General features: G+C 39.6%; 1 protein-coding gene across 1 annotated transcript in view; it reads right to left on the bottom strand.

Annotated features, from left to right (window-relative positions):
- Positions 1-5149: 5149 nt before the first annotated feature.
- The window catches only part of LOC125458976 (ADP-ribosylation factor-like protein 13B), a 37639-nt gene continuing 24768 nt past the window's right edge, over positions 5150-18020 (bottom strand). The window contains exons 6-10 of the mRNA XM_048544850.2: positions 14547-14749; positions 13822-13942; positions 10285-10546; positions 8002-8109; positions 5150-6436 (exon numbers count right to left, since the gene is read on the bottom strand). Of these exons, the coding sequence (XP_048400807.1) occupies positions 6381-6436; positions 8002-8109; positions 10285-10546; positions 13822-13942; positions 14547-14749 (750 nt within the window). The 3' untranslated portion in view covers positions 5150-6380. The remainder of the gene's footprint in view (positions 6437-8001; positions 8110-10284; positions 10547-13821; positions 13943-14546; positions 14750-18020) is intronic.

The following is an 18020-nucleotide window of genomic DNA, read 5'->3' as shown; positions in this document are numbered from 1 at the left end:
CCTGTAGACTCTTAAAGGCGTTGTTTTCTAGAGGACAAAATGTAGTTGTGTCTTATTTCTAAGCATTTATTTTTGAGGCACTACGGGAGTATAGGTGGTTTATAATCATACTCAACCAGCAGAAACTAGTTAGTTGAGTATTTAAAATGTTCAAAATGTGGATTATCTGTGAAAGCCTAGCAGACTTTGGTGAAAACAGCGTTTGATAATGATGTTTAGAAGATTATTATATTTTAATATTGTGCCTTTATTTTGAGATAAAAACGAAGGGATGGAGCGATGCCACCTCTTCTGATATCTGCCCGTTAGCAGGGTGAGGTAGCTTGATTCTTGGCCATTAAACAGTATCCACATTGTTTTGTTAGGAAAGAAGGTACATGTTTACATGTTTATACTAAGTGGCAAAATACTAAGGGCCACATGCATAAATATGGGTGGAAGTTTGCCCTTATATTAGAAAGAGCAAATTTAGGGGCCTGCTTAAATGAAGTTGGAAGATTTGGCTAGATTTGGTTAAAGAGAGAAATCTTAATGCAAATGGTGAAAGGCTGTTCTGGAGTTAAACATTTCCAATTTGAGAGGGGAAAGATTGCAAGTACCCTTTAGGAACCAATTATCATTTTGGATTGGTTCTAAGAGAATTGAGTGTGTATTTAAAGGACAGTGTATCATATACCTAATAGTGGTTTTATTTCTGTTGTGCTAAAAGTTTTCTTCTGTATTTTAAGGTAAAAGTTGCCTACAAAAATAGTAATCAATTGTGCTTTTAGTCTCTTAAAAAGAATGTTTTAAAATATGAAATATCTCAACCATTGACATAAATTTCTTTTTCAAAAGTTGCTCAATAAATGCTGTGCTAGTAAGATATGCCTGCACAGAAGTCTGGTTTTGGCCTGCCATTTTAGGACAAATTGCAAATTGCCATCATGTGTACTTGCTAAAAGACACACCTGCATGTTTAGTGCTCAACTGCTGCTTGAAAGCTGTCTTCGTGGAATAATGTACATGGGCTCTACACACACATTCCAGTTAAGGTGTGAAATGTCCCAGCTGACACAAATGGCATGTTTCTGAATGGTGCAGGGGCTCAGGGAGATGACACACAGCTTCCTGAATATAATGTTTGGAAATTCTCATGGGAGAGGTTCAGACAAAGATTGATGTTCTGTACCTGCAGTGGGAAAATAAGTCACCATACCATTCTGCTAAAGGAGATGTAAGATGCTCACGTCCAAGCACTCCTCTCCCAGACACTTCTATAATTGGTGTCCCAGAGAAAGTACTGTTCTTAAATTAAATCCTTCGAGAATTTCCAGAATAAATGTTCACAGAATATTGGTAAATTCTTGACAAACTGTACAACATGGGCTTCGATTTCTGTTCTGAAGTTGAGAACATAGAGCCAGAGCTTACGCGAGTTTATGCTGGATGGTCAGATTTTTGTTCCAGGCAGGGGGAGCAGATGGTATCAGATTCATGCCACTGACCCTGCAAACAATGTGGAGAGAGTCCCAGTAGCTGTTGAGTACAACAGCAGGCTACATGGAAGGGCAGACCTCGTTGCTCCAGGACTTTGCAAAAGAAACAGGCAAACAAAAATAGCCCTCCAACCCTCTTCACACCCCTTCAATCCCCCTCCACGCTCCCCATGTCTCATACAGCATAATTTATGCCACCTCATGCCCCTACCTACTTCTTGTGAAAACTTTTCCTGCCACCTTCAAAACATTGTCTACTTTTATGCCTTTCTGTTCTTGTGCCCTCTTTAAAATTATGCCAATTATATCATATTGCCTTTTCTTGTTCTTCGTAACAAAGTGAATCAATTTCCAGTTCCCTGGATTAAATTGGTTCACCAGTCTGTTTATGTCTTTCTTAATATCTGTCAGATTTGTAACTTCCATGTCATCTACAAACATTGAAATTATGTGTAATACATCAAATTCCAAATTTTTAATATCAACCTCTGGGAGAAACCATTGCATGCTTTCCTGCTAGCTTAAACAAAAAGCATTTACATAGCAATCTGTGTTCTGTGCCTAAATTCATAGACATAAGTTCTGGAAAACCAGAGCTATAATAGTGAAACATGTTAGAGATGTTTCTGTAAAATGATTCAATTATTTAGACATTTCTGAGGCTCTCAATTTTCCTATGGAGTTTCAAACTTGGATAATAATAGGTGAAAACTGAAAGTAGAAGATGGAAATATAAGGATGAGAGTAAAATGAAAGACTTGGAAAGAAAACAAGCATATCAAAAGCAAGAGAAATGCAAAAGAAAATGTATTTAATTACTATTACAGTTTGTTTATTCTTTGGAGCATATTGCTTTGCATTTCTGTAACTTGACAGTTAATTTTCTTTGCGTCTGTCACGCGAGTGTATATATAAGGAAGTACACGGGAAAATTAGCAAGTGCAGTCTGAAGTCGAATAAAGGATTAAGCAGTTTGACTTTGCTCGTGGAAGATCTGCTTTAATGGATTTTGCCTCATAATCCTCTTCCTCCTGTTGAGAAGGAAATGACTTGCAAGTTTAATTTGGTTTCACAATCCTTCTCTTTACTGTAAGAAAATGTCTATTATTCATTTAAGGACAGAGATAACAACCATAAGCAATCTTTGACTTAGACAAGAGTGATTAGATTTCTCAAAAATTTATAACATATCCTTGAAATGTCAAAATTTTTAAAGAATATATTAAATAATGGAACACAAAATGCATTTAGAGAGTAAAGTTCACATGTGTAATTCTCCAAGCTCTCATTGTTTAAAAAAAACTTAGACATGTTAATTGCAGGGTCTGACCAGAAAGACATAATCATCCTTTAATGATTACATGGAATACTTGTTAAAGTAGTTTGGCTCACTACTGGCCCTTTCACTTATGATTCAAAATATTGTTGATTAAAGTATCACTTTAAAGATTTGAGCACATTGTAGACAGGTAAGTTAAAATGATACTAGGGGTGTAGTGCACTGTCAAAGTCTCATCTACCCTCTTTCATGGATAAAAAGATCCCATAGGATTATTTGAAGAAAGACAGGGAGACCTTCAAATGTCAATGACAATTTTTATCTCTCAACTATCATTACTAAATGAAATATCTGATCTTTTATTTTGGTGCTTTGAGAGAACTTCAGTTTGACAAGTTTCTGCCTTATTTCCCTACAACAGTGACAACACTTAAAAAAAAATCCTTGGCTGTAGAGCACTTTTAAGATTCTTGAACATTCATTTATTGGATGTGGACATGATACTACTAAGGCTCGTATTTGTTACCTATCCATAACTGTCCTTGTGAAGGTAGTGGTGAACTGCTTCTCTGAACCTCTGCAGTCTTTGTGGTGTAGGTATACTCGCAGGGGACGGTTTCCAGGATTCTGACCCAGCCATGTAGGAAATGTAACATATTTCTAAGTCACAACGATAAGTGATTTTGAGAAGACTTTCAGATGGCTGTGATCCTCAGCAACTCCTGTGGTAGAAGTCATGTGTTTGAAATATTTGAAGAGGCCCTGCAGCTTTGCTCCAGCATATATGGTAGATGGTACACACTGTAACCATGGTGTGTCCATGGCACTGGGAATGAATGGAGAGCAGATCAAGGTTTCCAGTTGATGAATTAAGTTGCCATTGCACAGGGAAGTGAACATATGTCCCTTCAACAACCAGATTGAAAATCCTTGTTAAACCAGGAAGCCTGAGTTAAATGTTGAATTAATGTAAAACCATAGTCTGAGATTGAAATTAAGAGAAGAAAGATGGATTTAACAGAGACTGCTAAAGGATAAAAAAAGATAAATAGATAAAGAGATAAATAAAACCAAAAGCATCCATCACCCAATTAAAGTTTGAAATAATGAGACTCACACTTGTTAAAGTAAATTTTCAATGCTAAAGAGGTTATTTGGGGATCAATTAAGATTTATCACACGGTTTAAAAGAAACACTTACGATTGAATGAACAAGCTTTGTCATTTTCTGATATGTTTTATGCATATCTGGTGGGTAAGTTTGCAACTTCATTGGCTAAATCTCCCAAATGGCATTGGAACATTTCAAACTGATACTAATCTCAAGAAAGCACTCACCTGCCAACATCTCTTTCGGCCAGCCTTTCAGTGTGAGCTGCTCTCTGGAGTCTCCATCATATAAACTGGATAGGTCTTGATGCAGCGCAGAAGATGCCAAGCCACACTCCTTTTCATGGTTGTATTTTGGTCCCCAAACTTCATATTGTGTTACTTTGGGTGAATCTACAACAGGACTAGCTATTTATTAGTGTAAATGGCTAGGGAGGGGTCGGGTATCTGAGTAGGATGCTAGTTATATCAGGTAGTGTGGTGGCAGCTGGTTAGGGTGGAAATTTGATGGCTGGGTGAGTAGGGTGGTGAAGTCAAGTCGGAGGCAGTCAGGGGTTTTGGGGGAATTGGCTCTATAAAGGTATCGTAGGGTCTACTTGAAGGAATCAGTGGGGATCTGTTGTATAGTGATCTTGTAAATGGATTTTTAAAAAATCTGTCAAACATTTCCTGGGTAACTATCAGATAAGTTAATTGGAAATCTGGAAAGTCTCTGACTGTAATTCTGAGTTAGCTGGATGCAGGGTAATTGGCATTGGAAGTTTAGAAGTCCTAGGCAGTACCTGTAATTCAGTTGTGACATCCAATATGAGCCCTAGTTTGTATCTGGGGGTAATTCCAGTCTCCAATCTGTGCCTGTGTGGAGACTGGAACATCAGGGTGGACATGTTTAAAAGCTGATTTTCTGAGGTCCTGGCGTAAAGAAGATTGCGGTAGTTGAAGAGACACACTGTTGGTTATCATTCCCAAATCTCTTGTAGTGACTGAAATTGTAGCTGAAAAGCCCGCACAAGATCTGTGTGTAGCTCTAAGTGTCAATCTGTCTTTAATGGATGCAAATTTGCTCTTTCCTTTTCTAAATATTTTGTTTTGTGATGTCTCAATTGAAATGTATGTGCAGAGCCTGTTTAATTCAATCTGTTATCTAAGATTAGATGCTGTTCTTTGAGCCCATTTGGAAACACTTGCTGTAGTTACAATTGTTATTCAAATGCAATTTAAGATTGATTAAGGAAAAGCATTTTAAGTTTTTTCAACAGCCACTTTATTCAATGCCATGGTGTAAGAGAGAGCTAGATTCAATGATACAAAATCATCTTGAGTCAATTTCTTTCTAACAGTATAATTGGCTATGAATTTAGAATGCTTGCAATCTCCTTGTTTATCATAGAATAGAATCATAGAATGGTTAAATGCAGAAGGAGACCAATCAGGCCATCAGATCTGTGTCAGCTCTCTTCAAGAGCTGCTCAGTTAGTCCCCCACCCCCACCCTGTCCTGTGAAGTGTTTTGGTTCAATGTTATTTTGAAAAATATGACTCAGTTTTCATCCATCATTCTCTCAGGCTGTACATTCCAGATTGCCTTTGCTGTATAAAGTGTTTCCTCACACAGCCTTCAGTTCTTTTACTAATAGCCATAAATTTTTGTATTCTCTGGTTCTTGGACTTTCAGCCAATTGGAAAAATTCTATCAATCTACTCCTTTAAAGTAAATATTGAACAGTTCAGACACTGTAACAAAGAAGAATAAAAAAAGCCAATGGAAACGTATTAAGTTAAAATGTCATTATGAGGGAACATGATGCACTCCAGAAAACAAGCACGGCTTCTCCAATTTATCCCTGTCATTGAAGTTCCTGATCCATGTAAACATTCTCATAAATCTTTCCTGCATCCTCTCTGAAGCCTTCATATTGTTCCCAAAGTATGGTGTCCAGAACTGGTCACTCAAAGATACCAATAGATATTGTTATCAAGATTTAATCAACTTGTTAAAACACCCCTCCTGGGTCAGTGGGATCTGAACACAGACCTTCAGGCTCAGAGCTAGGAACACAGCCACTATATCACAAGACTCGACCTCTCTTCATAACATTAAAGATTAAGCAACAATTCAATGCCTTCTCCTTGAAGACTATTAAGCAAGAAACAAAGAATACGAAATACAACAGATGAAAAGGGAAGACATGGAATGGAAAAGATGTGTTGATTAAGCACAAAGAAGGTCTGGATTGTCACTGGGTTACAACCTGATATGGGTGGCCACCAGGATTTTAGGTCTCCTGCAGCATTTGGTCAATTATAACCTGATAAATTTTCCATGATAAATGATTACTATTTTGCATAATTTGCCAATATTTTCTTGAAATCTTACAGAGAAACAGTAAAGGCATTCATTGAAATTCAATGAAATTGAAAATCAATTCCAACAGAATGAAGAGTATCCAGTAACTCAAAATCTTGCAATAATTATTTTGATATTTCTCTCTACTGTTTTATTGAATAAGCTGCTTAGTTGTTTGCTTGAGGTCTGGTCTTTAATGCAAGGAGTGCTTTTCTGTAGAGATCTAAATTGGATTAAAAAAAGGATGGAAAAGTAGATTATCCAGACTCTTTTCTGAAACCTTCTGTATTTTCATTTAATTAGCATCTAGAATATTGAGGGTTTTACCGTTATTTGTAAAACATGTATACAATGAATAGTTCCTTTTCTGACAATCTTTCAGTTTTTTCCATCAGCTACATCCCTGTCTCTGCCTCTGCTTCAGCTCATCTACTGCTGTAATTCCTATCCATGTCATTGCTGCTTTTGGGTTTAACAGTTCTGATGTCCTTCAGGTGGCAGGCCATCATCTACGTTCCTTTAGGTGATCCAAACTTCTGCTGCCTGTTTCCTAACTTGTACCAAATATGTTCGGAACTACAGTGGTTCAAGTTTAAGCAATGCCTTGTTTTCAAGATTGCCGCGTTTGTTTTCAAGCTTCTTCACGGTCTCAGCCTTCACTGTTTCTATCTCCTCCAGTACATTCAACCCTCCAAGATACCTTCCTCGTCTCATTCTAGCCGGTTGAGCATTTGCAATTTTAATCGCACGACCATTCATGTCAGTGCATCCAGATATCCTAAGCTTTGAGTTCGGGATTCCCTCTCTACACTCCTCTGCTTCTCTAAATTACGTTCCTCTTACAAAATACTCCTTGAAGTTACATCTCCTTCTGGAGGCACCACTGTCCCTGTGACTCCCTTGTCCACTCTACACTCCCCTCCAGCCCCACCACACCTGGCACTTTTCCCTGCAACTGCAGGAAGTGCTACACCTGCCACTACACCTCCCCCTTCACTCCAATCCCAGGCCCCAAGAAGACTTTCCACATCAAGCAGATGTTCACCTGCACATCTGCTAATGTGGTTATACTGCATCCGCTGTACCCGTTGTGGTCTCTTCTACATTGGGGAAACCAAGCGGAGGCTTGGGGACTGCTTTGCAGAACACCTACGCTCGGTTTGCACCAAACAACTGCACGTCCCAGTCACGAACCATTTCAACTCCCCCTCCCATTCCGCAGACGACATGTCCATCCTGGGCCTCCTGCAGTGCTACAACGATGCCACCTGAAGGTTGCAGGAACAGCAGCTCATGTTCCGCTTGGGAACCCTGCAGCCCAATGGTATCAATGTGGACTTCACAATCTTCAAAATGTCCCCCTACCACATCCCAAAACCAGCCCAGCTCATCCCCACCTCCCTAACTTGTCCTTCCTCCCACCTATCTCCTCCTCCCACCTCAAGCCCCAGCCCCATCTCCTACCGACTAACCTCATCCTTCCCCCTTGACCTGTCTGTCCTCGCTGGACTGACCTATCTCCTCCCTACCTCCCCAGCAACACTTACCTTTACTGGCTCCATCCCCGCCTCTTTGACTCGTCTGTCTCCTCTCCACCTATCTTCTCCTCTATCCATCTTCAATCCACCTCCCCCTGTCTCCCTATTTATTTCAGAACCCCCTTGCCTTCCCCCATTTCTGAAGAAGGGTCTAGGGCCAAAACATCAGCCTTCCTGCTCATCTGATGCTGCTTGGCCTGCTGTGTTCATCCAGCTCTACAAAAACACTCAGCATATTCTGCAATCTTACCCAGAGGTGCTGTTAAGTCCACATTTCTTGAAAAATTATCTTCGGTGTCAGCAGAATTGATTTTATTCTTGTTTTTCTTTAGTTTCTTTTGTTTGTTTCTCTTTTCATCTGAAACAATTTTTTTTAGGAAAAAAAAGAGGAAATTTTGAAATTTGACCATGAGCTTAAGTCCAAACTGTAACAAACCCTGAAGTCTAAGAATTTCAATGACTTCGCAACAGTTAGATCACATCATCTATTAGAACTAATTTAGTTTTTAACGCCATCACCCCTCTGATGTTGCCTTGACACTGGCGCATAATTCAGAGACCATATAAGCAAATCACCTTTGGCACAAATGAGTTGTAAATTTCCAGTGAAACTCTGTGTAATTTATGAGATTTGTTCAAATGAACATTGAATTAACTCATGCAACTACATGAGAAGTGTGAAGACATATAATGTCTACATAAGAGATCATGGGAACTGCAGATGCTGGAGAATCCGAGATAACAAAGTATGGAGCTGGATGAACACAGCAGGCCAAGCAGCATCTTAGGAGTACACCTTTAATGTCTACATAAGTTATCATTAATTGTGCTGATCCACATCCTACACTGTAATTTAAACAGGGAACAAATGGCAAGCAGGGATCTTGATTTGAAAACTGCACCTTTTTCTTTATGAAGTTTTGCAACACCTGAGGTTGGTATAGATATGACTTCAATAAATATGGAAAGATGTTGTTGAATAGGACACCCTATATGTCAGCGAGAGTGATCTCTATAACTTGCATCAGACATATACTGCTGGTTGCCTGCTTCTCATGCTGCTAGTGCATCTGACCAATTGTCTGTTCCCTTTAATGACTTGTTACTTGTAAGTAACATTTTAATATATTGGAAATAATATTAATAAACACATTGAACTTGACCCCACATACACTCCATTACGAAGGAAAACTGGAAGTGAGGTAATCCAGCTCAATGGACCCCAGAGTTTAAAAACCAGGTGGAAAAACACACTGAAGCTGCAATGAGGATGTTACCCAGCATGGTAACGAAACGCCTGCAAAACAACAAATCAACCTCAACACCCACAACCCATGCTACAAATCTACTCCAAAACCTTAGATATTGGAAATACTAGCGAGTTTTGAGAAGATTTGTAGCTCAGGTTGAGGTTCTGGATGTAAGTTTGCTCGCTGAGCTGGAAGGTTCGTTTTCAGACGTTTCGTCACCATGCTAAGTAAAATCATCAGTGAGCCTCCGATGAAGCGCTGGTGTTATGTCCTGCTTTCTATTTATCTGTTCAGGTTTCCTTGGGTTGATGATGTCACTTCCTGCGTTGGTGATGTCATTTCCTGTTCTTTTTCTCAGAGGGTAGTAGATGGGCTCCAAATCAATGTGTTTGTTGATCGAGTTCTGGCTGGAATGCCATACTTCTAGGAATTCTCGTGCGTGTTTCTGTTTGGCTTGTCCTAGGATGGATGTGTTGTCCCAATCAAAAATCGGAAATGACTGCCAGACTATTCAGACCTCTTGGTATCATGGTAGCCCACAAACCCACCAACACACTAAAACAGTAGCTAATGAGCTTAAAAGACCCTACACAGACAACAAGCAAAATGCCTTGCAAGAATTGTGACAAACACTACATTGGACAAACTGGCAGAAAGCTAGCCACCAGGATACATGAACATCAACTAGCCACAAAAAGACATAACCCACTATCACTAGTATCCTTACATACAGATAAGGAAGGACACCACTTTGATTGGGACAACACATCCATCCTAGGACAAGCCAAACAGAGATACGCACGAGAATTCCTAGAAGCATGGCATTCCAACCGGAACTCCATCAACAAACACATTGATTTAGAGCCCATCTACCACCCTCTGAGAAAAAGAACAGGAAATGACATCACCAACGCAGGAAATGACATCACCAACTCAAGGAAACCTAAACAGATTTCTATTTGCCTATCAAACAATCCTGTTCAAAATTGTTTCGAGGGGCACAGTTAGGTTTTATATAAACGTAAGTCTATCTAATTGATTGTGTTATTCCAATTGAGTAATCTGCGAACCATTCTGGACAATTCCAAGAGTCCAAACCATTTCTATGTCCTTTCCAATGCAAAAAATCTCTCAAGGTCAAGCTTCTCCTCGTTTGATCAAACATTACCAAATTTTAATGTAGCAAATCTAGCACCATTGTATAATAGAAGGAAACTCACACTGTTTTTCAAAAAGTATTTTTTACGAGTTATCAGTTGTGCAGGAACGTGTTATTGTCATACCTGTGGCTGGTTCTGTGTTTACAGAGTCTGGCGTCAGTGTTTTCTTCTCTGCTATTTGAGAATTGTCTAGCTGTGGGACATTTCCTTCACCTCTCTCATTCCTCCTGTTATCAGTTACAAGTGCACTGCTCCCCGTATCTGAAGGAGAATCCTTTCCATCAGGCAGCCTCCTGGTTCCAGACAAAGTCAGATTGCCTCCACCAATCCTGAGCTTTTTCTTTCTCTTCCTAGTAACAAATACATTCTTGATTTTTTCTTCATCCTTTTATAATAAAAATGGAATAAACTTCAAGTTACAATTTCACAGAATAATGCACATTTATTCTGGCCACAGCACTGCAAAATGTCTCTCTGTGTGTACAATTGAGTGCTGAGAGTGGTTGGCTACACAATGTACTGAATTGATCATTCGAGGGTTTAATTAGAAAGAAAACAACCTTAAATAAAGAAGTAAAGGAGGAATAAGAATAAAGCTGCAGCCCCAGTACACTGCAGCATCTTCAGCATGATACAACGATTTTGCATTGGGCACAACAAGCCAGCTGCATCGTCATTGGCACCTGCTTCAAATAGATGTGAGTCAGGTGAGGCCATCATTCCGAGACTGTAAATTTGTTATTGCTGGAAAGACCAACAGCCCCTCTTCATTCAAAAATGCAAATCGAAGCTTGTTTGATTTTTTCGTTCTCTTTGTTTCTCTTGCAGTTCACATACAAGTGAACTCTTTCAATTGTTTGGACAGTTTTGTTTCAACATGAAGGGCTCTAACATGGCCTTGTGTGAAGGATAGGCTGTCCCTCTAGCTTCTTTCTTGCAGATGCAGTTACCACAGTAGTCAATTAGTCAAGTGATAAAGTACAGTGACAGCAGATTTACAATCGTGAGCTTGTAGTTCCAATGAAGCATTACCTGTGCCTCCTATGTTCCTTCAGAAGCTGCTCCTTTTTGTTTCCCTGCCACTATGTGTACAGGGAAGAGCTGTTGCTGGCTGGTAGAGAGTAACCTTGTGCACAGTTGGGCTTTAAGTATGGCACTGGCGTTGGAAATAAAGGAATGCCCCACTCCTGATGCATGCACGACAGGATGAGTGCGGTGCAACAGGGTTATGTTGCATCTATTAGAAGGTGAGCAGCAGAGAATTGACTGAGTTTACTCACCAGGGTTTCACAGAGAGAAAAACCCTCTGTCTTGGATTACAGTTTTTGTCCAAGTGGTTCTCTTGGATTTAGTTAAATGCAGTTAAGAGAAGACTTGACAACAGCAACATGCTTAAATATGAATGTTTGTTAAGTAATAGTAATGGTTATTGTGGTAATAATAAATGCAAAAGAAAAGAAGAAAAACAACAAGTTTCACGCCCTTCTGTCCATTGAGGACCCCTCAACTGATGGCTGGTCTGGAGGCTTAAGTTCGTTTCTGGCACTGTTCACAATTCCGGTCCAGGACAAAGTCCAGCGACTTGGAATGAAGCTCTATCTCTCATATACGGTGTAACAAACAGCCAGCTCAGAAAACGACAGATACAGCAGAGAAAACTGTTGTCTAATGCAGAAAACACAGCTACGGGAAAAAAAGGTGTAGGTGTTGTCTTCAGCTTGTAAGTGAATGTTCAAAGGACTCATTCAAGGTCATGCAGCTTGTCAAGTATCATCATTAAATGTCCCAGCCTATTTTCCCATCCTATACAAACTGTTTTCTCATGCAGCTGTTGAATACCGTAATCACCTATCAAACCTTTGGCCCATCCTATACACCTTCCACCCTGGAATTAATTCTCAACTGATTTTTGGTAAAATTCAGCCTAAGGTTTCTTAGCCAGAGCAGTATTGCTAATTAATTCAGAATGGGAAATGTAAAGTTCTGTCTCTCTCTCTCTCTCTCTTTCTCTGCCTGTCTTTCTCTTGGCTGTTCAATAAACAGTTTCTGAGAATTGATAACAGGCCTTAATGAAATCCTGGGACAATAGGTAGTTTATGGACAAGTATAACTGTATGTCTTGCTTCACTGGACCCAAAACAGTAACTCTGCCTTCTCTCCACAGAGGCTGCCAGACTTGCTAAGCTTTTCCAGCCATTTATGGTTTTGCTTTTGAATTCTGAAGTCACTGGATTATGCAAACAGTTTCAACAGACTTCTAGAAATACCTATTTATTTGTTATTATTTGGGATTGTTTTCTAAGAACATTCAATAAATCAATAACTGAAGGGAAGCAAGAGAGAAGGAGCAAAACTGAACAGTACCATCTCCAGGAGTCTTCAAAACTCACAGTGCCACATGCTAAAACCCAATCAGATCTTTGTTGATTGACAAACTCAACAATCAACCAGTTGTTATGCCTCAACATGGCACCAGCTCAGTGCTGGTTGATCTACATGGTCCTGAAATTAGTAATTAACTTCCATTCCATTTCCAGGCCAGTTTCAAGCAGAGATTTTAAAAAACCTGTTGTTATTCTCCTCACGTTCAAAGCAAGTTGTTGTTCACAGTTCAAATCTTAGCTTCAACTCACTGTTCCAAACCAAAAATTGAGATGAATAAAAGGAAAACAGTGTAATCTCGAGAAGAAAAAAATTTTATTCAGAAAGTGATCAGAGTCTGTAATCTTCTACCCCAAAGTAATAGTTTAAGGTAATACTATAGATGTGTTCACGGAGATATCAGATAAATATATGAGGGAGAAAGGAATGCAAAATGATACTGATAGCTGTAGTGATTGTAATGAGGTCAGCCAACTGGGCCTCATAGAATATGAGCTCTGTGATTGGACCAGATTAACAGCCTCAATCAAGGATCTCATTCTGTGATGTCCAACTGACTGATGTCATTACAATTGCTACAGTAGCATTAGAGGATGAAGAGTAAGAAGAGGCATCTATGAAGCCTCAGTGATAATATAGACTATGAACCTGTTTGTGCCATGTTGTAAGTCTGTTTTCTCTCTTCCACTATACACTTGAAGCAAATGTCTTCAAAGTTTCTCTTTGCCCTAGATCCAAAATCACACCTTTTTCTTGTTCTTTTTTATCTCTATACATGTCCTATCTAAGTTCAAGCTGACTACAACAGCCATTTCCTAATCTCTCAACTCTACTCCCATAGAACCATTGTTCACCAGGGCTCCCTCCCTGGCTCGCATGTTAGCTCACATTGTTAATGGTTTCCTCCTTTGCTGTTGCTCCCCTCTCCTTCAATACAGACATCACAATTCCTCCTCTGAGAAGCAACCCTTGAATTACCTCGAAGCTTGAGAGCAAATAATTCACCGCAGTTTTTTTTTCCATCACACAGCTTAGCCAATCAGCACTATTTTCAGCTGTGACTGTTGAGATTGCATTTGACCTGATGAATACAAAATTGAGGGTTTCTGCAATATCTGTTCTGTACTACCAGATGGTTGTTTCTGTGCTTAGATTCGTGCAAACTGGATAATGATTACATTAAAATAACACAAAGTAATTGTACATAAACATATTAAATAACAGGCCACATGAAAAACCTCATCTTGCTGTACAGGTTAATTTTTTTTATCTTCATACCTGAGCATTGATGCCATTATTTACATGATTCGAAGGGTTGATCTTTGTATGAGGTGTGACATCAAAGTTTTTCAAATGCTGTCGCTTCTGCTTCTCCAATCTAACTCTGGTCTGGCTTTTCCTGTCAAATAAAAGAGGCAGCGCTTGTTGGATATTCTGCAGAATGGTCTTCAAAGTTAGCAGCATAACCCATGTTGACAAGTTTCCTGAATTAGATATTTGGCTAAAGTGTCATGAATGAGAATTCACTGTTACTGTATTTTGAATTCAGCGTATTGTTAAGGTGGCCTGAAATAGAGATCATGTAGAGATGTCCTGAATTACACCACGTTAAGGTCTAATGCAAAATTTCAATGTAAAATTAAACCGATGGCTGCAGGATTAAATCACACAATGGGCAGTCACTTCTTCTGTTTTTACGTCAAAGGCAGAGCGTTTAAATTCAGTTTATGTCTCACTTGACAGATTAAAAGCTGACCAAGACACCAGGAAAACTCAGTGGCAATTTTTTTTTGGCCAATGTTCCAGAGTGATTAAACCTATCTATTTAATGTTTTACACAAAGGACCACACTTCTGACAGAGGAGCATTCCCTCAATACTGCATTGATGTATTAGTCTAGATGACGTGCTCAAACGTCTGGAATAAGCACTGAACCAACAACTTTCTGACCCATAGGTGTGGAAACTACAGCATTGGGGCTGGAGCTACACAAACAGCGATACCTTTGTCCTTGTATCCTGCGTATGGACTGTGTTCCTGCTGGTTGTTCCTGTTGTTTCGCTTTTGCTGCTGTACTATCATGGATTGATCGTGCACACAGATTGGTGTAGTCCTTGGCAATTGCACACAGCAACCATCTCAACCCCTTCAAAATGGTCTTGTCTAGTTTCTTTTCAGCATAGTCCAAAGTAGCTGAGCATGGTTCCTTGAGAAAAGGATTTGAATTACTACCAGTTCATATTTCTGTGGTTTATCACAGTAGTTTGAAGTTGAGTGAGAGCTAACTCATCAAACACCAAGCTGTTGCATGTTTACTTTATTAAATCACAATTGAAGGATCCCAGCAGGACATGAAGGTTAATCTTGTTTTGAACTTCTTCTTGAGATTTACTGGGCTTTGATTTTGGTTTTCAGGGACTCCTTTTTTCATTTTCCCCAATTTATTAATCGTAAAGCAGTTATGCAGGGCTGTATGAAATTGGCTAAGTGTTAATTATGGCTAATTTCATGAAGAATTTCTCTCCAGGAACCCAAGTGAGGTTTCCCACACTATCTTCCCCAAATCACCTCATTACCTCTGCACCATGTCCTTATGGCTCCCCAAGCATCATATCTTCCCTTTTGTCAAAAGTATTGGCCACTGCCAGGACATCCCAGGATTCCTGGTGCTGGTCAAACATTGTCAGCCTGGAGCTGGCCTTCACAGAATCAAATTTCCCAGATATGTCAGACAGAGGCAAGTTGGGACCCCCATTTGCGGACAGGAATTTGGAGGTCTGGCAGACAAAGAGTATATGGTTGCGACCGATACAGCATGCCTAAGGAGTTTAGAGCCTAGAGTCCAAGATGGAGGCCCAGAGGAGCCAGATGTGAACTGAAGTCACCAGCTTACCATTCTGACTTTCATGTCAGGATTGTTGCTGTCCAGTTTTTATCTGGAGGGTGGAATAATGGAAACTGCATATCGATGAGGTGTGACTGATGATAACGTCCTAATACATACAAGTGGGCTTCTCACTACTCATTAGTGCAAATATTGCCTCAACATTCAACACTTTGTTGGAAAATGGAACCTTTTGCTCTCAACATCAGGAATCTGCAAACTAGCAATCTCACGTGATTGTTCCAACTTTCTTACAAATGCCCACTTTGTTCAATGACTGGGGTCATGCAGTCTATGGTATTAACACTTCTTGTAGGTGTATTGCTATATGGGCTGTTTGGACTCACCCAGAAGGTGAATTCAAAGAATTTATCCTTATCCACACTATTATCACTGATCCATTAAGACTAATTCTACAACACACATTAAAGGCATTAAATTCCTAAATGCTTCAGTATTTAAATTTGCATTAAACAGGTGACTTTCTTTTTTCAAAATATCTGGCACACATTTCCACATACGAAGGGTCATCAACCTCAACATGCCTTCTGCAGACTGGTGAGGTCACAGCTAATGCCTTTCCATCACATACACACAAAGTTGACAGAAGTATTCAAAATTATTCAGAAGAAAAACCATCCCAAACAGCAATTTCCAAAAGATGTAATTGTCCAAATTCCCAATAAAGATGGAGGTGGCTTGGAAATAAGGCTGAGGAAAGTTTAGAGTATCCGACCAGGATGATTATTAGCCTCCCCCTCCCTTATCCTGACTTCCTTTGCAACATCTCTTTCTCTTTACTGGACTTGCAGCTTCCTTCCCCCTATCCTTGTTGTAATTTCTGACTCCCTCTTCCTCTCCACTTGCTGCCTTCTCACCAGTTCTTGATTGTAGCCTCCATCCTTCCCATGGCTCTCTATTGCAGTCTTCTCCCCTCCCCAAATCCAATCCTACCCCTCCACTTCAGCCTCATTTGCCTCCATTCCTCCTCCGGTGCCCCTCTCTTGTGGCCTTCTTCTCCCATCAACATCTTGCAGCTTAGCCCTGTACCTTCTTTCCATCCCGAAGCTGTTGCCTAGCCCTGGCACATGCCGTTCTCCCTGCTCTACAATTCCTACCTTAGGCCCAGCAGGTGGCACTTATCCTATGGTCTCAGTCCCTGGCCTAAGCCCCAATCCCCAGAGAAAGCTCTGCCCCTGCAGAAGCTCCAGTCCCCTAGCAAATATGCCAGCCCTGGGTTATAGACCCAGACTTTCGCAAGGACATCGCCATGTTTTCCATCATTTCCCTCATTGCTGCCATTTGCTTTCCTCTAGTCACTTGTTCCTTCTGTCCTACCAGGAGCAAATGCACAAAGACAACCGGCTTACGGCTGAAGGAACATCTCCTCACAAATCACTCTATTATTAGGACAAAATTCTTTTCATTCATTACCCACTGATTGATTGTTCCCAGGTTTTTTGGGGATTTCGATGAAATCACCTTCTGCCCTTGATTCCCTGACAGTTAAATTGGGGCTTTTGCCAGTTAGAAAAATCCTATTCTCTATCTATTTAGTTTTAAGTTATGCCTTACATTATCTCACCTGTTTACCTCATTGTTATATTGGATAGAATTCCTTCCCTCAGGACATTGTGTATCAACATACAATACATACGCTGCAATAGTTCAAGGATTCAGCTCACCACCACTTTCTCAAAAGCAACTAGGGATGGGCAATTGATGCTGACCAAGCAGCGATGCCCATATCTCATGAGTGAATATTAAAAGAAATTTCCTCTGATCCTTACAATGCCTCACTGAAGCCAGTTACTAACAAGAATAGCCTCTTGTGATGTTCCAGTGTCAGGGTTCCCAGGTGCTATAACATATGAAAACACCACGTGATGTCTTGGTTCATAGCACAGATGCTCTTGTACATTTGAAACTTGGCTTAAGTCTAGATTAATACCAAATTCTCTTCATCTGCCATGTGGCTGTAATAAGAAGATTGTGAACAAAATCTAACGAGAAGCTGAATAAATAGATTTACAAGGAAAGAAAGTAAGAAAATTCTGAATTATCCTGCAAATTGTATAGCAAATAAATCATGTTAATGCAGAAATGTAAAGTACACTGTAAATAATTTATTTCATGCTATTCACAATGAATTTGTTTTCTGCCTTGATGATTGAATTTGTACAGTACTAACTGTGTCAAAACAGCAGGAACATTATTTGAATATTGAAGATTTATTATGCTGACATTGAAAGAGATGCACTTTTAAGATCAACTTATGGAGTTAAAAGTCATCTTCAGATTATTTGTTATCAGTAATGTTATTACTTGTTGCATTCCCAGCTTCCTATGGTGTATAGAGAATAGAGAATGATGAGACACATTAGTTAATTTGATAAATGGTTGGCAATAATCATTCTTGAATGGGTATTCAGTTATTACCACACCTTAGGCAATGAAGACAATGAAAATGCAATTTGTAATTTTAAATTGGATGAAATTGTTGTGAACAATATGAAGTGGTTATCTGATGAAACAGCATGTATATAACAATCTAAAATGATATTCTGCTAGTTTTGTTAATCATCCAACCTAG

The sequence above is a fragment of the Stegostoma tigrinum genome, chromosome 15 (assembly GCF_030684315.1).
Source record: "Stegostoma tigrinum isolate sSteTig4 chromosome 15, sSteTig4.hap1, whole genome shotgun sequence".
In the NCBI taxonomy this organism is placed as follows: Eukaryota; Metazoa; Chordata; class Chondrichthyes; order Orectolobiformes; family Stegostomatidae; genus Stegostoma; species Stegostoma tigrinum.
This window is presented reverse-complemented; position numbering and strand designations above follow the sequence as displayed.